The 21813-nt window shown below is 39.2% G+C and overlaps 1 protein-coding gene across 1 annotated transcript in view; it reads right to left on the bottom strand.

Annotated features, from left to right (window-relative positions):
• VWA3B (von Willebrand factor A domain containing 3B) overlaps window positions 1-21813 on the bottom strand; it is a 213728-nt gene that overhangs the window by 43050 nt on the left and 148865 nt on the right. The window contains exons 20-21 of the mRNA XM_032397359.1: window positions 5762-5880; window positions 839-889 (exon numbers count right to left, since the gene is read on the bottom strand). Coding sequence (XP_032253250.1) covers window positions 839-889; window positions 5762-5880 — 170 coding nt within the window. The remainder of the gene's footprint in view (window positions 1-838; window positions 890-5761; window positions 5881-21813) is intronic.

Genomic DNA, 21813 nt, shown 5'->3' with positions numbered 1-21813 from the left:
CGCTGTGTCTCTCTCTGTCAAATAAATAAATAAAATCTTTAAAAAAAAAAAAAAGAAAAAAGAAAAATGCAAATAAAACCACAAGGAGATATCATTTCATACCCACCAGGCCACCAGGATGGCTTTAGTTATTTAAAAAAAAAAAAAAAAAGTAAAATAACAAGCGTTAGCAAGGATGTGGAGAAACAAGAACCCTCATACCTCGTTGGTAGGAATGTAAAATGGTGCAGTTGCTCTGAAAAAGTCTGGTGGTTCCTCAAAAAGTTAAACATAGAATAACCCTGTGGCTCAGCAAATCCACACCTAGATATGTTCCCAAGAGAAATGAAAACATATGTCCACACAGAAACTTCTACATGAATGTGTATGGCAGCATTGTTCTCAATAGGCCCAAGGTAGAAACAACCCAAATATCCACCAATGGAAGAATGGATAAACAAGCTGGTATGTACACACAATGGATCCATACTGAGGCATAAAAAGGGTACTTATGTATGCTACAACTTGGAAACATTAAGTTTTTACAAAAAGGAAGTAAAAGAAGCCAGACACAAAATGTCACATATTATATGATTCCTTTCATATGATATATCCAGAAGAGGAAAGTACAGAGACAGAAAGCAGACTAGTAGTTCCCAGAGGGGGAGAGAGGTGTGGGGAAGGATTACTTAATGGGTACAAGGTGTTTTTTCTGAGGTGATAAGGTTTTGAAACTAGAGGGAGGTGGTGGTTTGCACAATATTTTGAATAAATAACATAGAACTGTACACTTTAAAAGTTAACTGTAGGTTATGTGAATTTCACCAAGATAAAACAAAGTGAAGAGAAACTGGCTTACTTTTCTTTTTCCTCTTGAGATAATGCTCGCCAAACAATTTTATTCAAGCGCCTATTTAAAAAAAAACAATAATCATTTAGTAGCAGTAGTTCATTTCATGGCAAAAGGCTGATCCTAGGCTCTGAAGGGCACTGCGGGCAGATCCCGAGCCAAGGGACACCCGCACTGGACCATGTCACTGCCATTTGCTTAAAGATACTGGATAGGAGGATCTGCCTCCCTCGGCATCACTGTGGAAACCTCATGGCTTTGTAGCAGTCATGTTAAATATTAAAGGAGGGCACAACTCTCAGCTCGGTCAGGTAAAACCCAGGCTAAGAAATGGAAGTAAACAAAATGGTTGTTATTTTCTCTGCATGAAGTCTCTAAACACTCACTGATTTTCTCCCTATGGAAAAGTATAACCGTGCCCTTAGTTTACCTTCTAGAGACATTCTTCTAGACCTGGATTTTCAGAGAAAAAGGTGTGAAGAGAGTCATAAATAATAGGACCAGGACACTTTTTAGAGATCAACGAGCCTGACTTGCTTGTTTTCCAAACAAGGTCACTGAGAAGGGCAAACAGATGAAGTGCCTTGCTCACCCATCACAGCTTGGTGGTGGTGGCAGCGCTGAAACTTTCTGAAGCTCATCACTGAACATGTTTGCGGAGAGAGAGGAAAGGAGGAGGCTGAAGCCAGTGGTTTCTATGGGGTAGACGCAGCTCCTTTTCTTGTTATGAATCAGTGATGCTTCTAGCGGAGGTGCCGGCCCCATCCTGTTCCCCCGTTCTGTACCACTACATCATTACCCAAAGTAGGCTTCCTGGAGTGCAGGGCACAGAACACTGGCTCCGGGCGGCTGGGAGCTGGTGTTCCATGAAAAAAACAAGCTTCAATAAAATGAGTTGGGAGAATACTGCCCCTCTCCAGGAGGCATTCTCTAACCACTGGACCCAGCATCAGCGGCACAGGGCTTTGAGAACACTTTCGGGGTGTTACCCTGCCTGACCTCTCTTTCCGAGCCTGGTGAGACCGTGGCAAGGGGGTCTGGCACGCGGTGAAGAGCATAGGCTCTGGAGCCAGACTGCCTGGGCCCAAAGCTCAGTTGGCTTCTCCACTTATTAGCTGTGAGACTTTGGGCCAGCAGCCAACTTCTCTGTAGAATGTGGATAATAATGGTACCTCCCTCCTAGAGTTGCCATGAGGACTCAGTGAACCAGTGTGTGCGAACCTGTCTGACACGGGTGAATGCTCTGTACGTGATACAAACAGTCGGGAAGCAGGCAATAAGCCAGCTCAGTGCTTCTGTCTCACTTGGAGGCTTTGAGTTCCTTGGGACCTATTTGGAAATTGGGTTATTTTTAATTATGTGGTTCACGTATCTATAAGCAGGGCTCCTAAGACCTGTTTAAAGGATTCATAGGATGCATTTTTGGCTTGTGTGTATATGCGTCTCTGAAAACAAAAACAAAAATACAACTTCATTTAAAAATCCCCTTAAACCTAAACCTTGAAAGTAGAGGCAGTATGTAGCAGGGAGGCTGGGAGTGAGGCCAAGGGCTTTGGAGCCACATGGCTCTGGGTTCAAATCTCAATGCCTCTACTTTGCTGCTGTGTGATCCTGTGTTATATAACTTTTTGAAACTCTGTTTTCTTATCGCTGAAACAAGGATAACACCACCTACCTTGGTGTTGGGAGGATTGAGATGTACATATAAAGTGACCAGGAATAACTCAGTGTTTATTCCTTCCAGGTTCTGAAGATGGGCGAGGCTTGGAAACTGAGAAAGCTTAGTGAATGTGGGTCCAATTAGCTAGCACACAGACCGCTAATTTTAATTCAATCTTTTAGAAAATACTTTTCTAAGAGCACACTTACATAACCTCTGTTATTCCCCCTTTTTTCCATCTATACTGAGATACTTCAAAGCACAGAGGGCAGAAAAAGTGGGTGGGTGTGAACTGAGGGCAGCTGAGAATGTCGATCCCAGCTCCACTGACCGGCCAGGTGACGGTGGGAAAGCCACAAAGGGTGTGGGATGAGGGCCATCCCTGTGGGATGCCGAGAGGCTATGGGACATGAAGGCCTCTCTGAGGCTGGTCCACCCTTGATTCAAGGATTTTACCAACCATAGCTTTCTTCTTTTTGTTTTAGGAGAGTGAAATTTGGTTGAGGGGTTGTATTCACTAGCTCTCTACACCTCTAGTTGACAAATCTACTTGTGCCAAGAATAGCCAGAATTTGCAAAGCAACTTGTAATTAATGACGCTTCAGAAATCTAACCAGCAGGCAGATCATTTTGGAGATCATATGCAGAGGTTACTAAGGATGGCCCCGCAGCCAGGTTAGAACTGATGCTTCTCCTCTGAATCTGATGGCTGCAACCTTGACCTTACACTCAAAATCAAAATGAGCTGCAGACAAATGACCCCAGAAGCCAGCCGGCCCTGCCAACCCTCACTCAAAGTTTATACTCAGACACACAAAGCCAAAATTGCTATCTCGATTCATAAAATATTAAACAGAAGGACTCCCACACACAGCCAGTAAGTGTGACCAACATAGCTAGTTTATGTCACTATTTTGGCCAAAGGGCTATGAGGTTCCCAACTGTCTGGTCATTGCTAACCATACAAATTCAGGGTTTTATTTGGCTTACCTGTGATGGGAAACTCCTTAGAAATGTTATATTGGGGACGGAGTGGGAGTAAACCCAGTTTCATTAATTACTTTTCATAGTAGGTGTATCTTTAGAAAGGTGGAGCAAGATGGAAAAGGGAATTGACACTTACACCAACAAAATTCTTAAAAACTATTGAATGCAAAAGATCAGGAAGTTTTGTTCTGTATAATACTAATGTTAATATTAATATTAAGTAATAATATTAAATATTCATTTAATATAAACATCACATTAATATCATATATTAAGTCAATGATATTGAATTTTAAATAATACTAATCATATTAAAATTAATATTACTATTAATAATAGCAATATGCATTTCTCTAAGGGTCCCAAAAGGTTTTTCCATATTCACTCATTGGAAGTAAGAAGTGGGCCAAATCACTATGTCTGTATTTTGGTTTTGCTGTTAGGGAAGGAGGGATCCCTGTTTTCAGAAAGGGAAAGGGTTAATGTAGGGGGAAGAGCTGTGTGACTATTATACTCTATGTATTTATTGTTATTTTAGGATTAGCAGATTCAGGAAATGAAAGGGATAAGTAATTAACATTAATTGCTCTTTATATATAATTTACATAACCATCACAACTGCCTCCGGAGATAGATTTTGTAAATAAGGAATCTGAAGCTTGCAATTGTTACATGACCTGCAAAGTAGACATCAGAATCAAAAATGAAACCCAGAATGGGGACCTCAAAGCCCTAGCTTGTGGCCCTGCAACAGGCTTTCACAAAGCGGGTAATTCTAGAACTCAAATATTTGACTGAGTCAAGCAAATTCAATTATAATATGAATGATACATTTTGAATAACTGAATTTGATGAATTTTAATAACTAAACATGAATTAGATCAGATTCAAATTAAATTCCAATAGTCAAATACATACATAGCAACACCTGCTATCAAGAGGAGATAAGGGGGAAAGCAAGGCTGCCAAGCTCCGGCCCTTGGAAGTTGACATCCTTGCAGGGGAGAGCCAGGCCTGTGCAGAAGCTGTGAGCCCTCTGAGGACTACAGGCAAGGTGGCTGGTGGAGTCACTGGGGAAAGGCCTCTTGGAGGAGGGCCACTGGAGCTGAGGCAAATCAGGAATGAAAGAGGCCAGCTGGAGGACACGAAGAGGGGCAGCATTGCTCGGAGGCAAGGGAAGGCCTGCCTGGCGCAGAGGGAGAGGCAGAGTGGAGGGGCAGCCCCCTTGTGCAGGGGATGGGGGGAAATCTACAGAGCAAAGCCTCAGGCCCACAGACCAGAGTGAGCCTTGGCATAGTTCTTTGTGTCTGCAAGAGAAAGGAAGGGCAGACAAAGACTCAGAGAAGTCCTGAGGAGCCTGGAGGCAGCCGAAGGAGCTCATGTAAGCCTCCATTCTTAGGTGAGGGCAGGAGAAGGCTCCCGTGAAAGGAGATTTGCAGAGGCCTGTGACGGGCATGGTGGGGAAAGGCCAGCCTCTGGACTGGACTGTGCACCCCACATGGCAGGAGTCAGGCTCTATGCTTCTTTCAAACACACACTAGACACACTGCAAAATGACAACAGACCAGCATACGCTGCCTAGGACACATCGTTAACTTTCATGTACTTTATTTCATTCCTCCCACCCACATGGTGGTAGGTGAAAACCCAGTTGCACAGCTTCCAGAACCAAGGAAAGGCTTGCCCGGAGAAGCAGGGCATGCTCAAAGTTCAAGTGCTAGGCACAGAGGCTTAATAAAGTGCTGGGAGTGGGGTGGGGAGGAGACCGCAGAGCTAGGCCAAGGGTGAGACCGGGCATCTGCCCTTGTGAAAAGAGACCCCTATCTCAGCACTAAGACAGTGACTAAGAGTATAACTTTCACTGGAGCCAACTTGATCATCCTCCTGATCTGGGGAAAAAATGGTTTACATAGTAGGAGACACTTACATTATCTCCATTATCTCATTATTGTGGAGTTTCATTAGTCACTTTACAAAATCTTAGGTGTCGAAATGATCAAATTCACTCTGCTACAGGGAAAGCGTCAAAGATCTCAGGGAAACGTGAGATTTCTATAGATTTTGGAGAGGGAAGATGGTTCCTTTAAAACTCTGTTGGACTTCTTCAGGTGCCTGGCACAGAGGAAGCGCCTCTGTTTGTAGCCGCTACTGCTGATAATCCTTCGGGGCAATCACTAAGTAGCTGCTCCAGGTAAAGAAAAAAAAATCTAAGCTAAAACAAGAGAAAACAAGCCCAAACAAATAAATTCCACAGCCATTAAAGAGCAGCCAGGAATAATACTCACTTTTCATAGCTCTCAATGGCCTGTTCCACTTTTTGCTTGTAGATATTGAGCTTGACTCCTTGGGGGTTAATTAATGTCATCTTATTGGTGGTGTTGCACACATGTGCCAGAGGGAACACCTGCACAGCAATACCAAAGGAAGGCGTCAGCTGATAGGTTAACATGTGCCTTTGAAAATGGATCTACAGAGCCATATGGCATGTTTTTATGACTATAAAACCAGTATAATTACAGAAAAATTAGAGAACACGGATAATCACAAAGAAAAAAAATAAGAATCTGAGATATCATTGCTAATCTTTTTCTTCCAATTTTAAAACTATATATTTTTAAAATCACCACCATGCACACACACAACACAACAGCTTTGGGAAATTCCTAGTCAGAAACAAGTATCATCTTCATAAGCCCCTGTCAAACTGATGAGAGTGAGCAATTTTTAAGTAAAAGGATCACCTTGTTGCTACTTTGTAAATTACTACTTGGGTTAAACATCTTTCTCATATATTTATTTTACATTTTATTTTCTCTTGAAAATATCTGATTATATTTAACATCTTTGGACTATTTTCCTTGTCAGTTTATAAGAGATTCTTATAAATGTCAAAGAGAGAAGCCTTAGTGATCACATTCTATAAGAACAGCAGACTACCAGAAAGAGAGGGCTTCTTTTGTAGTCTTTCTGCTTGCACCTGGTGCTTACTTTTGGGTTTGGGTATGTCTATGATTCCATGCCATCTTCTTAATACCTATAATACTATATACTTACCTCTTTGCATGTTACCTCTCTCTCTCCAGTAGAATATAAGCTCCATCAGAGTAGAAACTTTGTCTTATTTACTACTGTATTCCCATTACCTAGAGCCCTCAACAAATGTTTGTTGGTAAATGAATAAATATATATTCATAAAAAAGTATATTCCATATCTTAATATTTAAACAAAAAAGAAAAGTCTAACAGAATGCCAAGCTATAAAATTGCTTCAAAATTATATATGATTCCAACCATAAACAGCATGTAGGCATTTTGAAAATGTGGAGAATTGCTTTTGAGAAGTAAATTTTTACTTTCAATCAAGATGATATAGGTCATGCTTTTATGTTCCCTCTTATATCCAAAATTATACAAAAATTGAATTGTTATTGCTTAAGAAAAAAAATGCAGAGAACGGAAAGGAGGAAGGAAAGAAAAAAAGGTCAGATGCATGGCTGATAAATTTCTAGATACAAAAGTTGAATGGAACTGGGAACAAGTGAGCAGGGCTGAAGTTGTGGACTTGCTGTCTCTGTGTCTAAGGACAGCAGGGGCGGGGCGGGGGGGTGGGGTGGAGGCGCGGTGCACAACTCCTGGAGAGCAAGTGGGACTATGAGTGTTTGTACGCCAAGGGCCCAAGTCAGGCTCAGTGCGGGCCTGAAGCCAGTACTGGTCTGAGGGCCTCTCACCCTTGAAGAAGATTCTGCCAACTGAGAGAGGACACTGATGTAGCATCACCACCAAGAACTATACCAAGCCACCCTCTGAATCTATCACATTCCAGTACCACCGAGGAATGAGAGCTCTAAACGCGGGGGGGGGGGGGGGGGGGGGGGGGAGGTTACAAGGGGATAGATTTAGGCAACTGCAAAACTGGAGAAAGAAAAATACAGATTAAAATAATCCTGTTAATCTATACTAAAATTCCAAAATCTACAATGAAAAAAATGCAAAAATGATGGCTGAGAAAATCAACGAGATTGTAAATTCAGTTGAGAAGAAATTAATCTTATGAGCCATCTAACAAAAATTTATAGTAATTATAATTAAAATTATGATTAGGTTGTTCAAAGAAGTAACAGTTATGTAAAAGTACAAAAACATACGGAAGTGCCATAAGAAAAAATGGACAGGAAAAAGTACTTTAAACCTATCTTGGAAAAAAGGACATTGAAATGGATGGTTACATACACTAATTTTTTAATTTAAACATCAAGACCAAAACAAACAAGAAAATAGGCAAAGATTCAGAAAACATAAGAGAAAGAAATGAAGAGGCTATGAAATCAAACCTCACTACTTGTCAGGAGCAGGAATTCAGCATGTGGCTTCTAGAACAACTTTTGTCAAAGGGAAGGGGCCAGAACAGTAGGTTAAAAGGTGAGTCGACTGGGCTTTGAACACTGAATGAAGCTTGCAGTAATAGGGGAAAAAAAAAAAAACAACCACCACAACTCTCAAAATAGAGCTACATATCACAAAAACTTTCAGAGGAAAAAGAAATCAATCTCCACAAAATCAAAGACCTTTACATTTTTATCACCTCTGGAAAAAACACCCCCTTAGAAGTCTATAAATAGCTCTCCAAGTTTGCCAACATATGGCCCAAATGCAAATCAACACCATAAAATATTTAGCAACATGATAACACTTATATTAATGTTCTACTTCCCTCTTTTGTGGTTTTGGATCTCATGCCTTGCGTGGCCATCATGTACTTCAGTGTGGTAGTAGTTCAAATTTGGCTCTGTGCACCCACTCTCATTCCTTTCTGCATGCAGATTTAGGGAAAGACAAAGTCATACTCCACACCTTCAGTCTGTGGTCTTAGTTTTTACAACATGGTGGTCACATGGAGGTCCCATGGGATATTCTCTTTATGATGTCAAATGTAGTGTGACTATGAGGTCGTAAGGGGCATTCTGATAGGACTTGAGGGATCAGAACCATGGCCGCCCAGCTTCTGCAAGGAAGCATGTGGGGAGGAGGGTGCAGTTAATGAAAAAACTGACAACTTTGTTTGAAAGGGAATAAAACCTGATCACATCTCCTTTGAAAATGATTTACTTATTACCTCTCATAATGAAAATCAAGAGACCCTCTTGGACAATATTTGACAACAAAAAAAGAGCCTCATGATATCACCTACCTCAATTCTCTTGAGATTAACCTAAAGAAGCCTTACCAAATTGATATTAATAATCATACCCTGTGGGGAAAGATTTTAACTATGAGAAAGGGAGGGAAGGGGGGGGAGAGAGAGAGAGAGAGATAAATGGGGGAGAGACAGAAAGAAAGAGAGAGAGAGAGAGAGTCATCGACCATAAAGAAAGAAGAAATTGCTAGAATTCATAGACAGCTAATTTGGGTTGATTCTGTTAGAATTTTTCCCATTGTTAGACCTGTAAGCAACCACTGTATTTAAGAATAGTTTTGTCAATAATGGTAATAGTGTTTATCCTTTACTCTCTGCCAAGCATTAAGCACTCTCTACATATTTTCTCATTCAGTCCCTATATTGATATATACATTGAATTGCAGGTTTTGTTACATGCCTTTTCTTTCTACCAAACTCTGCTGTTCTTTATTCCTTTCAAAAAAACCTACTAGTTTTCTAGCATAATACATGTACAAAGTAACAATTTATTAAATATTTGAAAAACTAAAACTATATATAAATTAAAAATAATGGTCAAGGGTCAAAAAATGTTTGTTTATCTATATTATAAAACATAATGAAGTCTGGATTCCACCAAATTTGAATTCTTGGTAATTGAGGCATGGGATGAATGTAATCTTTGCTATTTTTTAAGAGGTATTTGCTAGAAATATGAATAAAGTGAACAAGATTTTGAGAGATTTAGCTTATATAAGAAAACTATTCTGAAACAATAAAAGAACAGAAAATTAAAATGAAATACCATTTTCACACAGCAATTGGCAAAGTTTTTTTTTTTTTAATGTACTGCTCTTAAGTGATAACAAAGACATAGGTAAATAGGCCTTGTTAAAATTCCAAGTAAACTGTGCACTAATGGGGGACTAATTTAAATAAATTGCAGTAGTTCATATTATTGAATATTAGTGCAACCATTAAAAATTCATCCAAATATGGTCATTACAAGGGAGTATGTTCATAACAAATGCTAAATGAAGGAAGCAGAATACAGAACTGTATGCACAGGTATTAGTTGTTAAAGTCATACTACAGGTAGAGTTCCTCCTGACAACATTCTGTGTTTATCAGCAACCCCACATTTTGAAAATGAGAAAAGAGTATGAAACTGGTGTTTATATATTTATTGTTCAACCTTGGCTTAGTTCACCAATTTCACTTTTTTCAACTTAATCAGCTCTTCCAACAAATATCCCAGAGCTTGCTGCCAGATTGGCCAAGGAGAGGTCTGACGGGATGTGCGTAACGAAAACGCCAGAGCTGCACAAATCCTGCATGGGTAACTCTGAACACAGATGTGGTGGCTTTATGGACAGTGCGGATGCACAAACTGCTGAGTGCAGAAGCTTAAATGTCTGCTTTCAAACTGGAACATCTCCAGTCTCCAAAGAACAAATGAAAGCAGGACCACAGAATTAACTGGCAAAGGACGAGTGTGTCAACAAGATCATTCATAAACCCAAGAAAATATGTTACTTACTACAGAGTAGTCTATGTCCCACATTTTTCATATAAACTTTTAGAAAAGAAACGATTGTTCTTTTCAATTTAGTGAACACTTTAATTGTAGAAGATAAACATCTGTTGACCTGGAGCAATGTTCACTGTAGACTGTTGAGTAAAAATGAAGACACAAAACTGTATATTCAGTTTGACTTCATTTTGGTAAAACAAAAACAAAGAACAAAGGATACATATGTAGCGAAAAACGTCTGGTCAAACAACTACCAAATGATTCATCAGTGGGGGCGCCTGGGTGGCTCAGTCGTCTGCCTTTGGCTCGGGTCATGGTCCCAGGGTCCTGGGATCGAGCCCCGCGTCGGGCTTCCTGCTCAGTGGGAAGCCTGCTTCTCCCTCTCCCACTCCCCCTGCTTGTGTTCCCTCTCTTGCTGTGTCTCTCTCTGTCAAATAAATGAAATCTTAAAAAAAAAAAAAGTTTTAAAAAAAAAATGATTCATCAGTGGTGGAATTATGACTCTACTGTTTCTTTCTTTTTCACTTATCTGTATTTCCTAATTTTTATACACAGTGAATATATATAGCTTTTGTAGTAACTGTCCTTTTAAATTTTTACTTAAGATAAGCCTTTCTATCAATACATAATCTCGTTATGTTCAATGCTACTATATATGACAGCAACAAAATGCTTGTCCTTAACAGCATCCCTAACCTCTTTGCACCTAACTTCCTTGTCAGCTAAATGACAAGATGAATAGCAATTTCACTAAGTTGCTCTAACTTTTAGATACAATACTTTGATGATATCAAATGCTTTGTTCAAAACCCAGTAATGAGGGCTCATCATGTACTATATTAATGGGATTGTGCCATGGCCTGTCAGAAGTAAATGATGGGAGCTAGTGTGCAAGCCCAGCGTATCTGACCACAGAGTTATGTGCCTAATGAACCCAGATTACGGCAAAGCAGGAAGCCTTGATGGGATGTTATTAAAGAACATCATGATGTTGATGCTGATTATGTAAATTTTCCAATGATACAGATTAATGTTCCTGAATTATTTCACTTTTCTTTGAAGCAACTGGCAATAAAGAACTCTGAATTCCAGATTCATCAAATAACTAAAACAATTTTATCCTTTATATGACTTGGCAATGAATTAATCTTTTTGAAAGAGCTAAGGTAAAATTATCTGGTCCATTGGAAACCAAAAGTGCCAGTCAGCATCTTGTAATGAAGAGTTGCTAGGGCAACCTCTCTGCTCAATACTTCATTTCCAAGGTGACAGATTTGATGCTGGTCCGGAAAACACTGAAAACCAAAACAGCATTGTGTTCCAGAAGAAGAAAGAGCCCATACATAAGTCATGAACGAAACAAAGAGCTGGGGACAAAGCCAAACACTGCTTTACAATTCGGCCCAGACAGATGTGGCCGGGCACAGAACATAGGAGTAAGAGTCAATTAAAATTCTCAGTGAAGTGGGTTAAGATTCAGGTTTCCTTTTCAGCTCCATTCTACTTTTTTGTCTACTTTTTCATAAAACATTAGGTCCAAATCTCAAAAAGCTATACATCCCACTAAGGAGGAGATATTTTTAGGTTATTGTCTTACTATTCTTTCCATTTCTAAGTGAGGGTCTCTTCCAGTCAGAGAAGATGTTAAGGAATAAAAGATATAGGCGTGCTTTGAGAGTGAAATTGGAATTTACTGCAGTATACTCCCATCATCATCATGATTCATGCTCTAACTATCAATAATGGAGGAAGATAAGCATGCTGGATGGTGTGTTACCTACTCACAGGTCTGTGATGAGAATTTACATTGTCACTAAAGGCACCAAGCACAAGTACCAATGGTGGAATGCAATTGAAAAATGTTGCTCCTCATCCCTTGGCTTTGCTTTCTAGAGTCAGAAGACTAGAATGTTCTTATAAAGAACAGAACCCTCACTACTCTTCCAGTTTTTCCGTCTTGGGAATCACTCCATATTTTTTTCTCTCTGAGCCCCACATGGCTTAGTCTTATCTACCTGACTTTGAAAATAGCCTTGGATCCACCCCCATTGTTGCCACCTGGGTGATAGTCATCCAGGCTTTGCCTCCTGACTGACTCTTACCCTTCCCAGCCTCAAACCTCTCCAACTATTCTGCACATTGCTGCTGAAGCCCAAACTTGATCTTCTGCTAAAAACCCTTTGCTTGTCCTCAGGATGACATTCCAACTTCTTAATCAATCAAGGCACTTCCTTTACTAGTGCTAACACCTTCCTCCAGTCACACAAAACATTCTTTAGAATAACAAACTTTCTTGGACCCTTAAACTCCCCCACCTGCTCCCCCACTGCTGAGGACATCCCTCCCAACCTCCTCACCTCATAACTCCTTTTCTGTCCCTGGGTCTTAACTCTCACAGCCAAGTGTGAAGCCTTCTTTGACAAATGAAACTGGCTTAGGGGCCTCTCCTGCATCTTCACTCTGCACCTTCCACTTGTCGCATTTAACCAGGACTTTTTTAAATTGCTATTTCCTCCATGAGATGGTAAACTGTGCTCGGGTAGAAACATTGGTTGTCTTATTTGGCTATACTATAGAGATCAGCTCAGGGCCTGCATACGGTAGGCATGTAATATTTGTTGAATATTTTTAGAATAAAAGCCAATATTTATTGAGTGCCTGCTGAGTATGGACTATTATATGCATTACTTCTTTTAATCCCATAACAATCTCAGAGTACGCATATTATTATTATATAAATTACTATGTTTACTTCTTCAGAATATGAACCAGTGAAGAGAGGACAGGTTGAATAAGATTTTACATCTGCATATTATTTTGAGGGTTTTCAAAACATTTCTACACTCATAGAACAAATGCTTATCAACAAATATTATATAGAGTTCCTCTTGGGAAAAAGGTTGTCCTTGGGGCTGTAACTAGTAGAAATGTAAAATTTATTTGGAAGGTTATTTGATTTCATCTGTCAAAATTTTAAACATGCACACCCTTTGGGTCTAGCAACACTACTTCACAGAATCTACCCCAAAAGAGACGTGTACATGTGCCCAAAAATCTGTGTGCAAGGAAATCTGTTACAGGATTGTTTGTGATATGGAAAAGAAGGATAAGGAGTGGGTTCCATGGTGTAATGGTTAGCACTCTGGACTCTGAAAAGAAGGATATAATGTAAATGTCCATTAAGAATGGGAAAGAACTGGGGATGGCAAGTACAGCACAGGAAATATAGTGAACAGTACTATAATAGCATTGGATGGTGACAGAGGATGTTACACTTGTGGTAAGCACAGCATAACTTATAGAGTTGTTGGAATCACTGTGTTGTACACATAAAACTAATGTAATATGGTGTGCCAACTATACTTCAATTAAGAAATAAAATAATGAGGAAGAACCTTGAAACTAGTAAGAATGAGACAGACCCATATCTACACATGTGTAAAAGTCTCTAACAGCTTAATTTTTTTTAAAGTAGGATCCATACCCAGCATGGAGCCCAACATGGGGCCTGAACTCATGACCCCGAGAGTAAGACCTGAGCTGAGATCAAGAGTCGGACATTTAACTGACTGAGCCACCCAAGTGCCCCAAGACCTTAATTTTTAAAAGATAATTTTTATAAAATAAACAATAAATTATAAAAGATAAAAATGGCAAATCCATATGGTATCACCTCATTTATGATTATTAAAATTGTTCTGCATATGTGTATAAATATATGTTATGTATACATACATATATATATGAGCGTGTGTGTAGAAAAGAGTTGGAGAGACTGTCTTTTTTCATTGGATATTTTTTCCTGATTTGTCAAAGATTATTTGATCATAGAGTTGAGGGTCCATATCTGAGCTCTCTATTCTGTTCCATTGGTCTATGTGTGTGTTTTTGTGCCAATACCATGTTGTCTTGGTGATCACAGCTTTGTAATATAGCTTGAGGTCCAGGCAACGTGATGCCCCCAGCTTTGTTTTTCTTTTTCATCATTCCCTTGGCGATTTGGGGTCTTTTCTGGTTCCATACAAATTTTAGGATTGTCTGTTCCAGCACTTTGAAAAATGCCAATGGTATTTTAATAGGGATGGCACTGAAAGTGTAAATTGCTCTGGGGAGGATAGACATTTTAACAATGTTTATTCTTTCAATCCATGAGCATGGAATATTTTTCCATCTTTTTGTGTCTTCCTCAATGTCTTTCATAAGTGTTCTGTAGTTTCTAGAGTATAGATCCTTTACCTCTTTAGTTAGGTTTATTCCTAGGTATCTTACGGTTTTTGCTGCTATTGTGAATGGAACTGATTCCTTAATTTCTCTTTCTACAGCTGCATTGTTAGTGTATAGAAAAGCAACTGATTTCTGTGCATTGATTTTGTATCCTGCCACATTGCTAAATATGAGTTCTAGTAATTTGAGGGTGGAGTCTTTTGGGTTTTCCACATAAAGTACCACGTTATCTGCGAAGAGGGAGAGTTTGACTACTTCTTTGACAATTTGGATGCCTTTTATTTCTTTTTGTTGCCTGATTGCTGAGGCTAGGACTTCTAGTACTATGTTGAACAACAGTGGTAAGAGTGGGCATCCTTGTTGTGTTCCTGATCTTAAGGGAAAAGCTCTCCAATGGAAAGAAGACAGTCTCTTCAATAGGTGGTGCTGGGAAAATTGGACAGCTACATATAGAAGAATGAAACTGGACCATTCCCTTACAACATACACAAAGATAAACTCAAAATGGATGAAAGAACTCAATGTGAGACAGGAATCCATCAAAATCCTAAAGGAGAACATAGGCAGTAACCTTTTCGACATCGGCCACAGCAACTTCTTTCAAGACACGTCTCCAAAGGCAAGTGAAACAAAAGCAAAAATGAACTTTTGGGATTTCATCAAGATAAAAAGCTTCTGCACAGCAAAGGAAACAGTCAACAAATCTAAGAGGCAGCCCATGGAATGGGAGAAGATATTCGCAAATGACACTACAGATAAAGGGCTGATATCTAAGATCTATAAAGAACTTCTCAAACTCTACACTCAAAAAACTAATAAACCCAGTCAAAAAATGGGCAGAAGACATGAACAGACACTTCTCCAAAAAAGACATACAAGTGGCTAACAGACACATGAAAAAATGTTCATCATCACTAGCCATCAGGGAAATACAAATCAAAACCACAATGAGATACCACCTTACACCAGTTAGAATGGCAAAAATTAACAAAACAGGAAACAGCAAATGTTGGTGAGGATGTGGAAAAAGGGGAACCCTCTTACACTGTTGGTGGGAATGCAAGCTGGTACAGCCACTTTGGAAAACAGTATGGAGGTTCCTCAAAATGTTAAGAATAGAGCTACCCTATGACCCAAAAATTGCACTAATAGGTATTTACTCCAAAGATACAGACGTAGTGAAAAGAAGGGGCATGTGCATCCCAGTGTTCACGGCAGCAATGTCCACAATAGCCAAACTGTGGAAGGAGCTGAGATGCCCTTCAACAGATTAATGGATAAAGAAGTTGTGGTACATATACACAATGGAATATTATTCAGCCATCAAAAACGATCAATACCTACCATTTGCATCGACATGGATGGAGCTGGAGGGGATTATGTTAAGTGAAGTAAGTCAAGCAGAGAAAGACAATTATCATATGGTTTCACTCATATGTGGAACATAAGCAATAGCACAGAGGACCATAGGGGAAGGGAAGGAAATCCAAAGGGGGAGAAATCAGAGAGCAAGATGAACCATGAGAGACTATGGATCCCGAGAAACAATCTGGGGGTTTCAGAGGGGAGAGGGGGAGGGGGTAACAGGGTGATGGGTATTGAGGAGGGCACGTGTTGTGATGAGCACTGGGTGTTATAGTTAACTAATGAATCACTGAACACTACATCAAAAACTAATTATGTACTATACAGTGGCTAACTGAATATAATAAAAAAAAAAATTGGAAAGGTAGTCACCAAACTATCCAGAGTTTCCTTTGTAGACAAGAGTGGCTAAGAGAAAAGCTTCCACGTTTCCCTTTAAAGACTTCTACATGGCATTCCATGCTGAGAATGTATTCGTAAATTACTTAGCAAATAAAAATAAACCAATAATTAATTAAAAATTAGGTTCCCTTTATATTTCACCATTTTATCATTTGTTATAAGTCTGGTTTTCTTAACCTTTTTTTGTCAGCATAACATTAATATATATTCAGTTAAAAGTAGTACAACAAAAACTAGAAAGTACATAAACAAAACCCCCAAATCTCCAATAATCTCCTAACTCAGATAAACACTATTAACATTTTGGTAAAAGAGAAAAGGAGGGAGAAAGAGTGCTATGTCTACATCATACATATATGTAACCAAATTTATGTACTATATATGTGGAGCTTTGTACCTGATTTTTTCATTTAGCATTAATTATATGTAGAGCTAGTGTATAAGAAAGCAACTGGTTTCTGTGCATTGATTTTGTAGCCTGCCACATTACTGAATTGCTGTATGAGTTCTAGTAATTTGGGGATGGAGCCTTTCAGATTTTCCACATAAAGTATCATGTCATCTGTGAAGAGGGAGAGTTTGACTTCTTCTTTGCCAATTTGAATACCTTTTATTTCTTTTTGTTGTCTGATTGCTGTTGCTAGGATTTCTAGTACTATGTTGAACAATAGTGGCGAGAATGGGCATCCTTGTCGTGTTCCTGATCTTAAGGGAAAGGCTCTCAGCTTTTCCCCATTGAGGATGATATTCGCTGTGGCTTTTTCATAGATGGATTTTATGAACTTGAGGAATGTTCCCTCTATCCCTACACTCTGAAGAGTTTTAATCAGGAAAGGATGCTGTATTTTGTCAAATGCTTTTTCTGCATCAATTGAGAGGACCATATGGTTCTTCTCTCTCCTCCTATTAATGTGTTCTATCACATTGATTGATTTGCGAATGTTGAACCACCCTTGCATCCTGGGCATAAATCCTACTTGGTTGTGGTGGATGATCCTTTTAATGTATTGTTGGATCCTATTAGCTAGGATTTTGTTGAGAATTTTGGAATCCATATTCATCAGGGATATCGGTCTGAAATTCTCCTTTTTGATGGGGTCTTTGCCTGGTTTGGGGATTAAGGTAATGCTGGCCTCACAGAATGAGTCTGGAAGCTTTCCTTCTGTTTCTATTTTTTGAAACAGCTTCAGGAGAATAGTTATTATTTCTTCTTTGAATGTTTGGAAGAATTCCCCCAGGAATCCATCAGGCAAAATCAATGCATAGAAACCAGTTGCTTTCTTATACACTAACAATGCAACTGTAGAAAGAGAAATTAGAGAATTGATTCCATTTACAATAGCACCAAAAACCATAAGATACCTCAGAATAAACCTAACCAAAGAGGTAAAGGATCTATACTCTAGGAACTACAGAACACTCATGAAAGAAATTGAAGAAGACACAAAAAGATGGAAAAACATTCCATGTTCATGGATCAGAAGAATAAACATTGTTAAAATGTCTATGCTGCCCACAGCAATCTATACCTGCAATGCCATCCTGATCAAAATTCCAACATTTTTCAAAGTGCTGGAACAAACAATCCTAAAATTTGTATGGAATCAGAAAAGACCCTGAATCGCCAAGGAAATGTTGAAAAAGAAAAACAAAGCTGGGGGCATCATATTGCCTGATTTCAAGCTATATTACAAAGCCGTGATCACCAAGACAGCATGGTCCTGGCACAAAAACAGACGTACAGACCAAATGGAACAGAATAGAGAGCCCAGATATGGACCCTCAACTCTATGGTCAAATAATCTTCAACAAAGCAGGAAAAAAATATGCAATGGAAAAAAGACAGTCTCTTCAACAAACGGTGCTGGGAAAATTGGACAGCTATATACAGAAGAATGAAACTCAACCATTCTCTAACACCATACACAAAGATAAACTCAAAATGGATGAAAGAACTCAATGTGAGACAGGAATCCATCAAAATCCTAGAGGAGAACATAGACAGTAACCTCTTCGACATCAGCCACAGCAACTTCTTTCAAGATACATCTCCAAACGCAAGTGAAACAAAAGCAAAAATGAACTCTTGGGATTTCATCAAGATAAAAAGCTTCTGCAGAGCAAAGGAAACAGTCAATAAAACTAAGAGGCAACCCACAGAATGGGAGAAGATATTTGCAAATGACACTACAGACAAAGTGCTGATAACCAAGATCTATAAAGAACTTCTCCAACTCAACACCCAACAAATAATCAAGTCAAAAAATGGCAGAAGACATGAACAGAGGGGCGCCTGGGTGGCTCAGTCGTTAAGCGTCTGCCTTCGGCTCAGGTCATGATCTCAGGGTCCTGGGATCGAGCCCCGCATCTGGCTCCCTGCTCAGCGGGAAGCCTGCTTCTCCCTCTCCCACTCTCCCTGCTTGTGTTCCTGCTCTCGCTGTGTCTCTCTCTGTCAAATAAATAAATAAATAAAAATCTTTAAAAAAAAAAAAAAAAAAAGAAGACATGAACAGACACTTCTCCAAAAAAGACATACAAATGGCTAACAGACACATGAAAAAATGTTCATCATTACTAGCCATCAGGGAAATACAAAACAAAACCACAATGAGATACCACCTTACACCAGTTAGAATGGCAAAAATTGACAAAACAGGAAACAACAAATGTTGGAGAGGTTGTGGAGAAAGGGGAACCCTCTTACACTGTTGGTGGGAATGCAAGTTGGTACAGCCACTTTGGAAAACAGTGCGGAGGTGCCTCAAAAATTTAAAAATAGAGCTACCTTATGACCCAGCAATTACACTCCTGGGTATTTACCCCAAAGACACAGATGTAGTGAAAAGAAGGGCCAAATGCACTCCAATGTTCATAGCAGCCATGTCCGTAATAGCCAAACTGTGGAAAGAGCTGAGACGCCCTTCAATAGATGAATGGATAAAGAAGATGTGGTCCATATATACAATGGAATCTTACTCAGCCATCAGAAAGGATGACTACCCAACTTTTAGATCAACATGGATGAGGCTGGAGGAGATTATGCTAAGTGAAATAAGTCAAGCAGAGAAAGTCAATTATCATATGGTTTCACTTATTTGTGGAACATAAGGAATAGCATGGAGGACATTAGGAGAAGGAAGGGAAAAATAAAGGAGGGGAAATCGGAGGGGGAGAAGAACCATGAGAGACTATGGACTCTGAGAAACAAACTGAGGGTTTTAGAGGGGAGGGGGGTGGGGGCATGGATTAGCCTGGTGATGGGTATTAGGGAGGGCATGTATTGCATGGAGCACTGGGTGTTATATGAAAACAATGAATCATGGAACACTACATCAAAAACTAATGATGTACTGTATGGTGACTAACATAACATAATAAAATTAAATTTAAAAAAATTACATCAAGAGCTTTTCCCTATGTCATTCCTTATTCTTCAGGAACATGACATTTAATGAAAGTATGACCCTCCATGATACGGGTATACCCTGTAGACATTTAAGTTGTCTTCAGCATTCTCATTGTTAGATATAAGGCAGCACTAACCATTCTTTGAATATATGTATCAGTATTTCTGATTATGAAATATCTACATATGGATTCACTGGAGAAAAGGCTGTATGTTCTTAACACCTCTGAGTGTACTGCCAAGGATGCACCAATTTATACTCCCACCAGCAGAATATAAAAGTTCTCATTTCATCCTAATTTTGCCATCACTGTTCATTGGTATTTGTGTTTGTTTGTTTATTAGTATTTTTTAACCTTACAAATTTGATGGTGGTGGTGGGGTAGTTGTCTAACTGGTTTTTCAGTTTGCACTTTTTCTCAACGCATATATTTGGTTACCAGGTAAGAAATATTTTTGTATGGGGTTTTGATTATTTTTTAATTTATCTCCCTAGATTTTCCAATGAGGTATTTACCATTTTTTTATTCTTTTATGGTATGGGCACGTATATATGTATGTTGTTCTGTGAACAGAACAATGATTTATACACACACACACACACACACAGGTTTATATGGATGCAAACACAAAAACATATTTAAGAATTACTCTTGTAACTCTTTGTTGTATATGTTACAAAGATTTTTCTGAGCTCTGCCTTCATTTTATTTGTATGTTTTTATGCAATATAACATTTTTCTGTATTTGATCTATAAATCTTTCCCTTGTGGTTTCTTCTTTGATTTTATGTTTGTACTTCCCTACCCTATCATGTTTGTTTTTTTGAGAAATTTACTTTTCCATGTTTCAGGCTATTGGAAGGCTTAGAAGGAGACATGAGAAGCACAAGAAAATTCTACTTCTCGGTAGAGTTCACTAAAGACATCTTATTCCAAATAAAACTGAAGAGTATTAATAAAATAAATGCACAGAATAGGAAAAGCTGCCACCAAACTTCCTAGAAGAAATCTATCAGTGTTCAGTTTCTCTCTGCTCCTTCTGGAGGAAGTCAAGTTCAAGTGATACATTGTTATCTGACCAAACAGGTTAGAGTTCACTGGAGATACAAATAGAACCTGCCAGTCACAAGGTCTCAGCCAGACACAGAACCACTCACTGTGAGGCACAGTCATGAGGAATACAGCATCAATCACACACAACCTCCACAGCAAAAATCACTGGTTGTGCAAAACTAGGGCGCATGTTGAACTCCGTGAGTGTAATGTCTTCAATGTGACTAAGAGAAAAAATTCACCAATTCCTCTGCTTCTTCCAAATACATCAAGACCAGTGAGATAAAGCCCCCCCCCTTTTTTTTAGATTTTATTTATTTATTTGACAGAGAGAGACACAGCCAGAGAGGGAACACAAGCAGGGGGAGTGGGAGAGGGAGAAGCAGGCTTCCCACTGATCAGGGAGCCCGATGTGGGGCTCAATCCCAGGACCCTGAGATCATGACCTGAGCCAAAGGCAGATGCGCAACGACTGAGCCACCCAGGCACCCGATAAAGGCTTTTTTTAAAAAAAAGATTTCTGCCTTTAGGGGCACCTGGTTGTGTTCCCTCTCTCACTGTGCCTCTCTGTGTCAAATAAATAAATAAAATCTTTAAAAAAAAAAAAAAAGACTTCCTGCCTTTGATTTTTTTCAACTTTTTTTATGGAAAATCAAAACTATGTAAAAAAGCAGACAGAATAGTAGAATGAGCTTCCCCTGATTCAATATTATTATTATGCAAATTTAACAGTTATCAACTCATGGCCAATCTTCTTTTATCTATTCCTCTCCTTCCCCAACAACTGCCACCCTCCCAATGATTGGGAAGCAAATTCCAAACACCCTACATTTCTTCTGTAACCATCACAGGATGAGATGAGTTCTTTTAAGGATAGTATTTCCATTTAGTGACTATAAAGCCTGGTATGTTTCTATTTAAATCATTAGCTGCCACTGTATTTGCCCAGAAGCATTGGGGTTTGATCTTCATATCCTTGTTTTTTGTGTGTTCCTCATTCTTGAACAGTCTGGTTGCTCCACTGAATCTGTTCTTGCTAAGGGCAAGGACCTTCTAGTTGCCCAATTCAAGGGAAACTTTTCAGTATTTATTTGGCCTTCCTCCACATTTAACCCTCCCATGCTCTCCCACTGCTTTTTCCCCTTCCAAGATATGACTGTCATTCTCTTACGGTTCTTTGGCTCTGGTTCATTCTC

The sequence above is a fragment of the Phoca vitulina genome, unplaced genomic scaffold (genome assembly GCF_004348235.1).
Source record: "Phoca vitulina isolate PV1807 unplaced genomic scaffold, GSC_HSeal_1.0 scaffold98, whole genome shotgun sequence".
Classification (NCBI taxonomy): Eukaryota; Metazoa; Chordata; class Mammalia; order Carnivora; family Phocidae; genus Phoca; species Phoca vitulina.
Note: the sequence above shows the minus strand (reverse complement) of the source record. Positions and strands in the feature narration are given on the sequence as shown.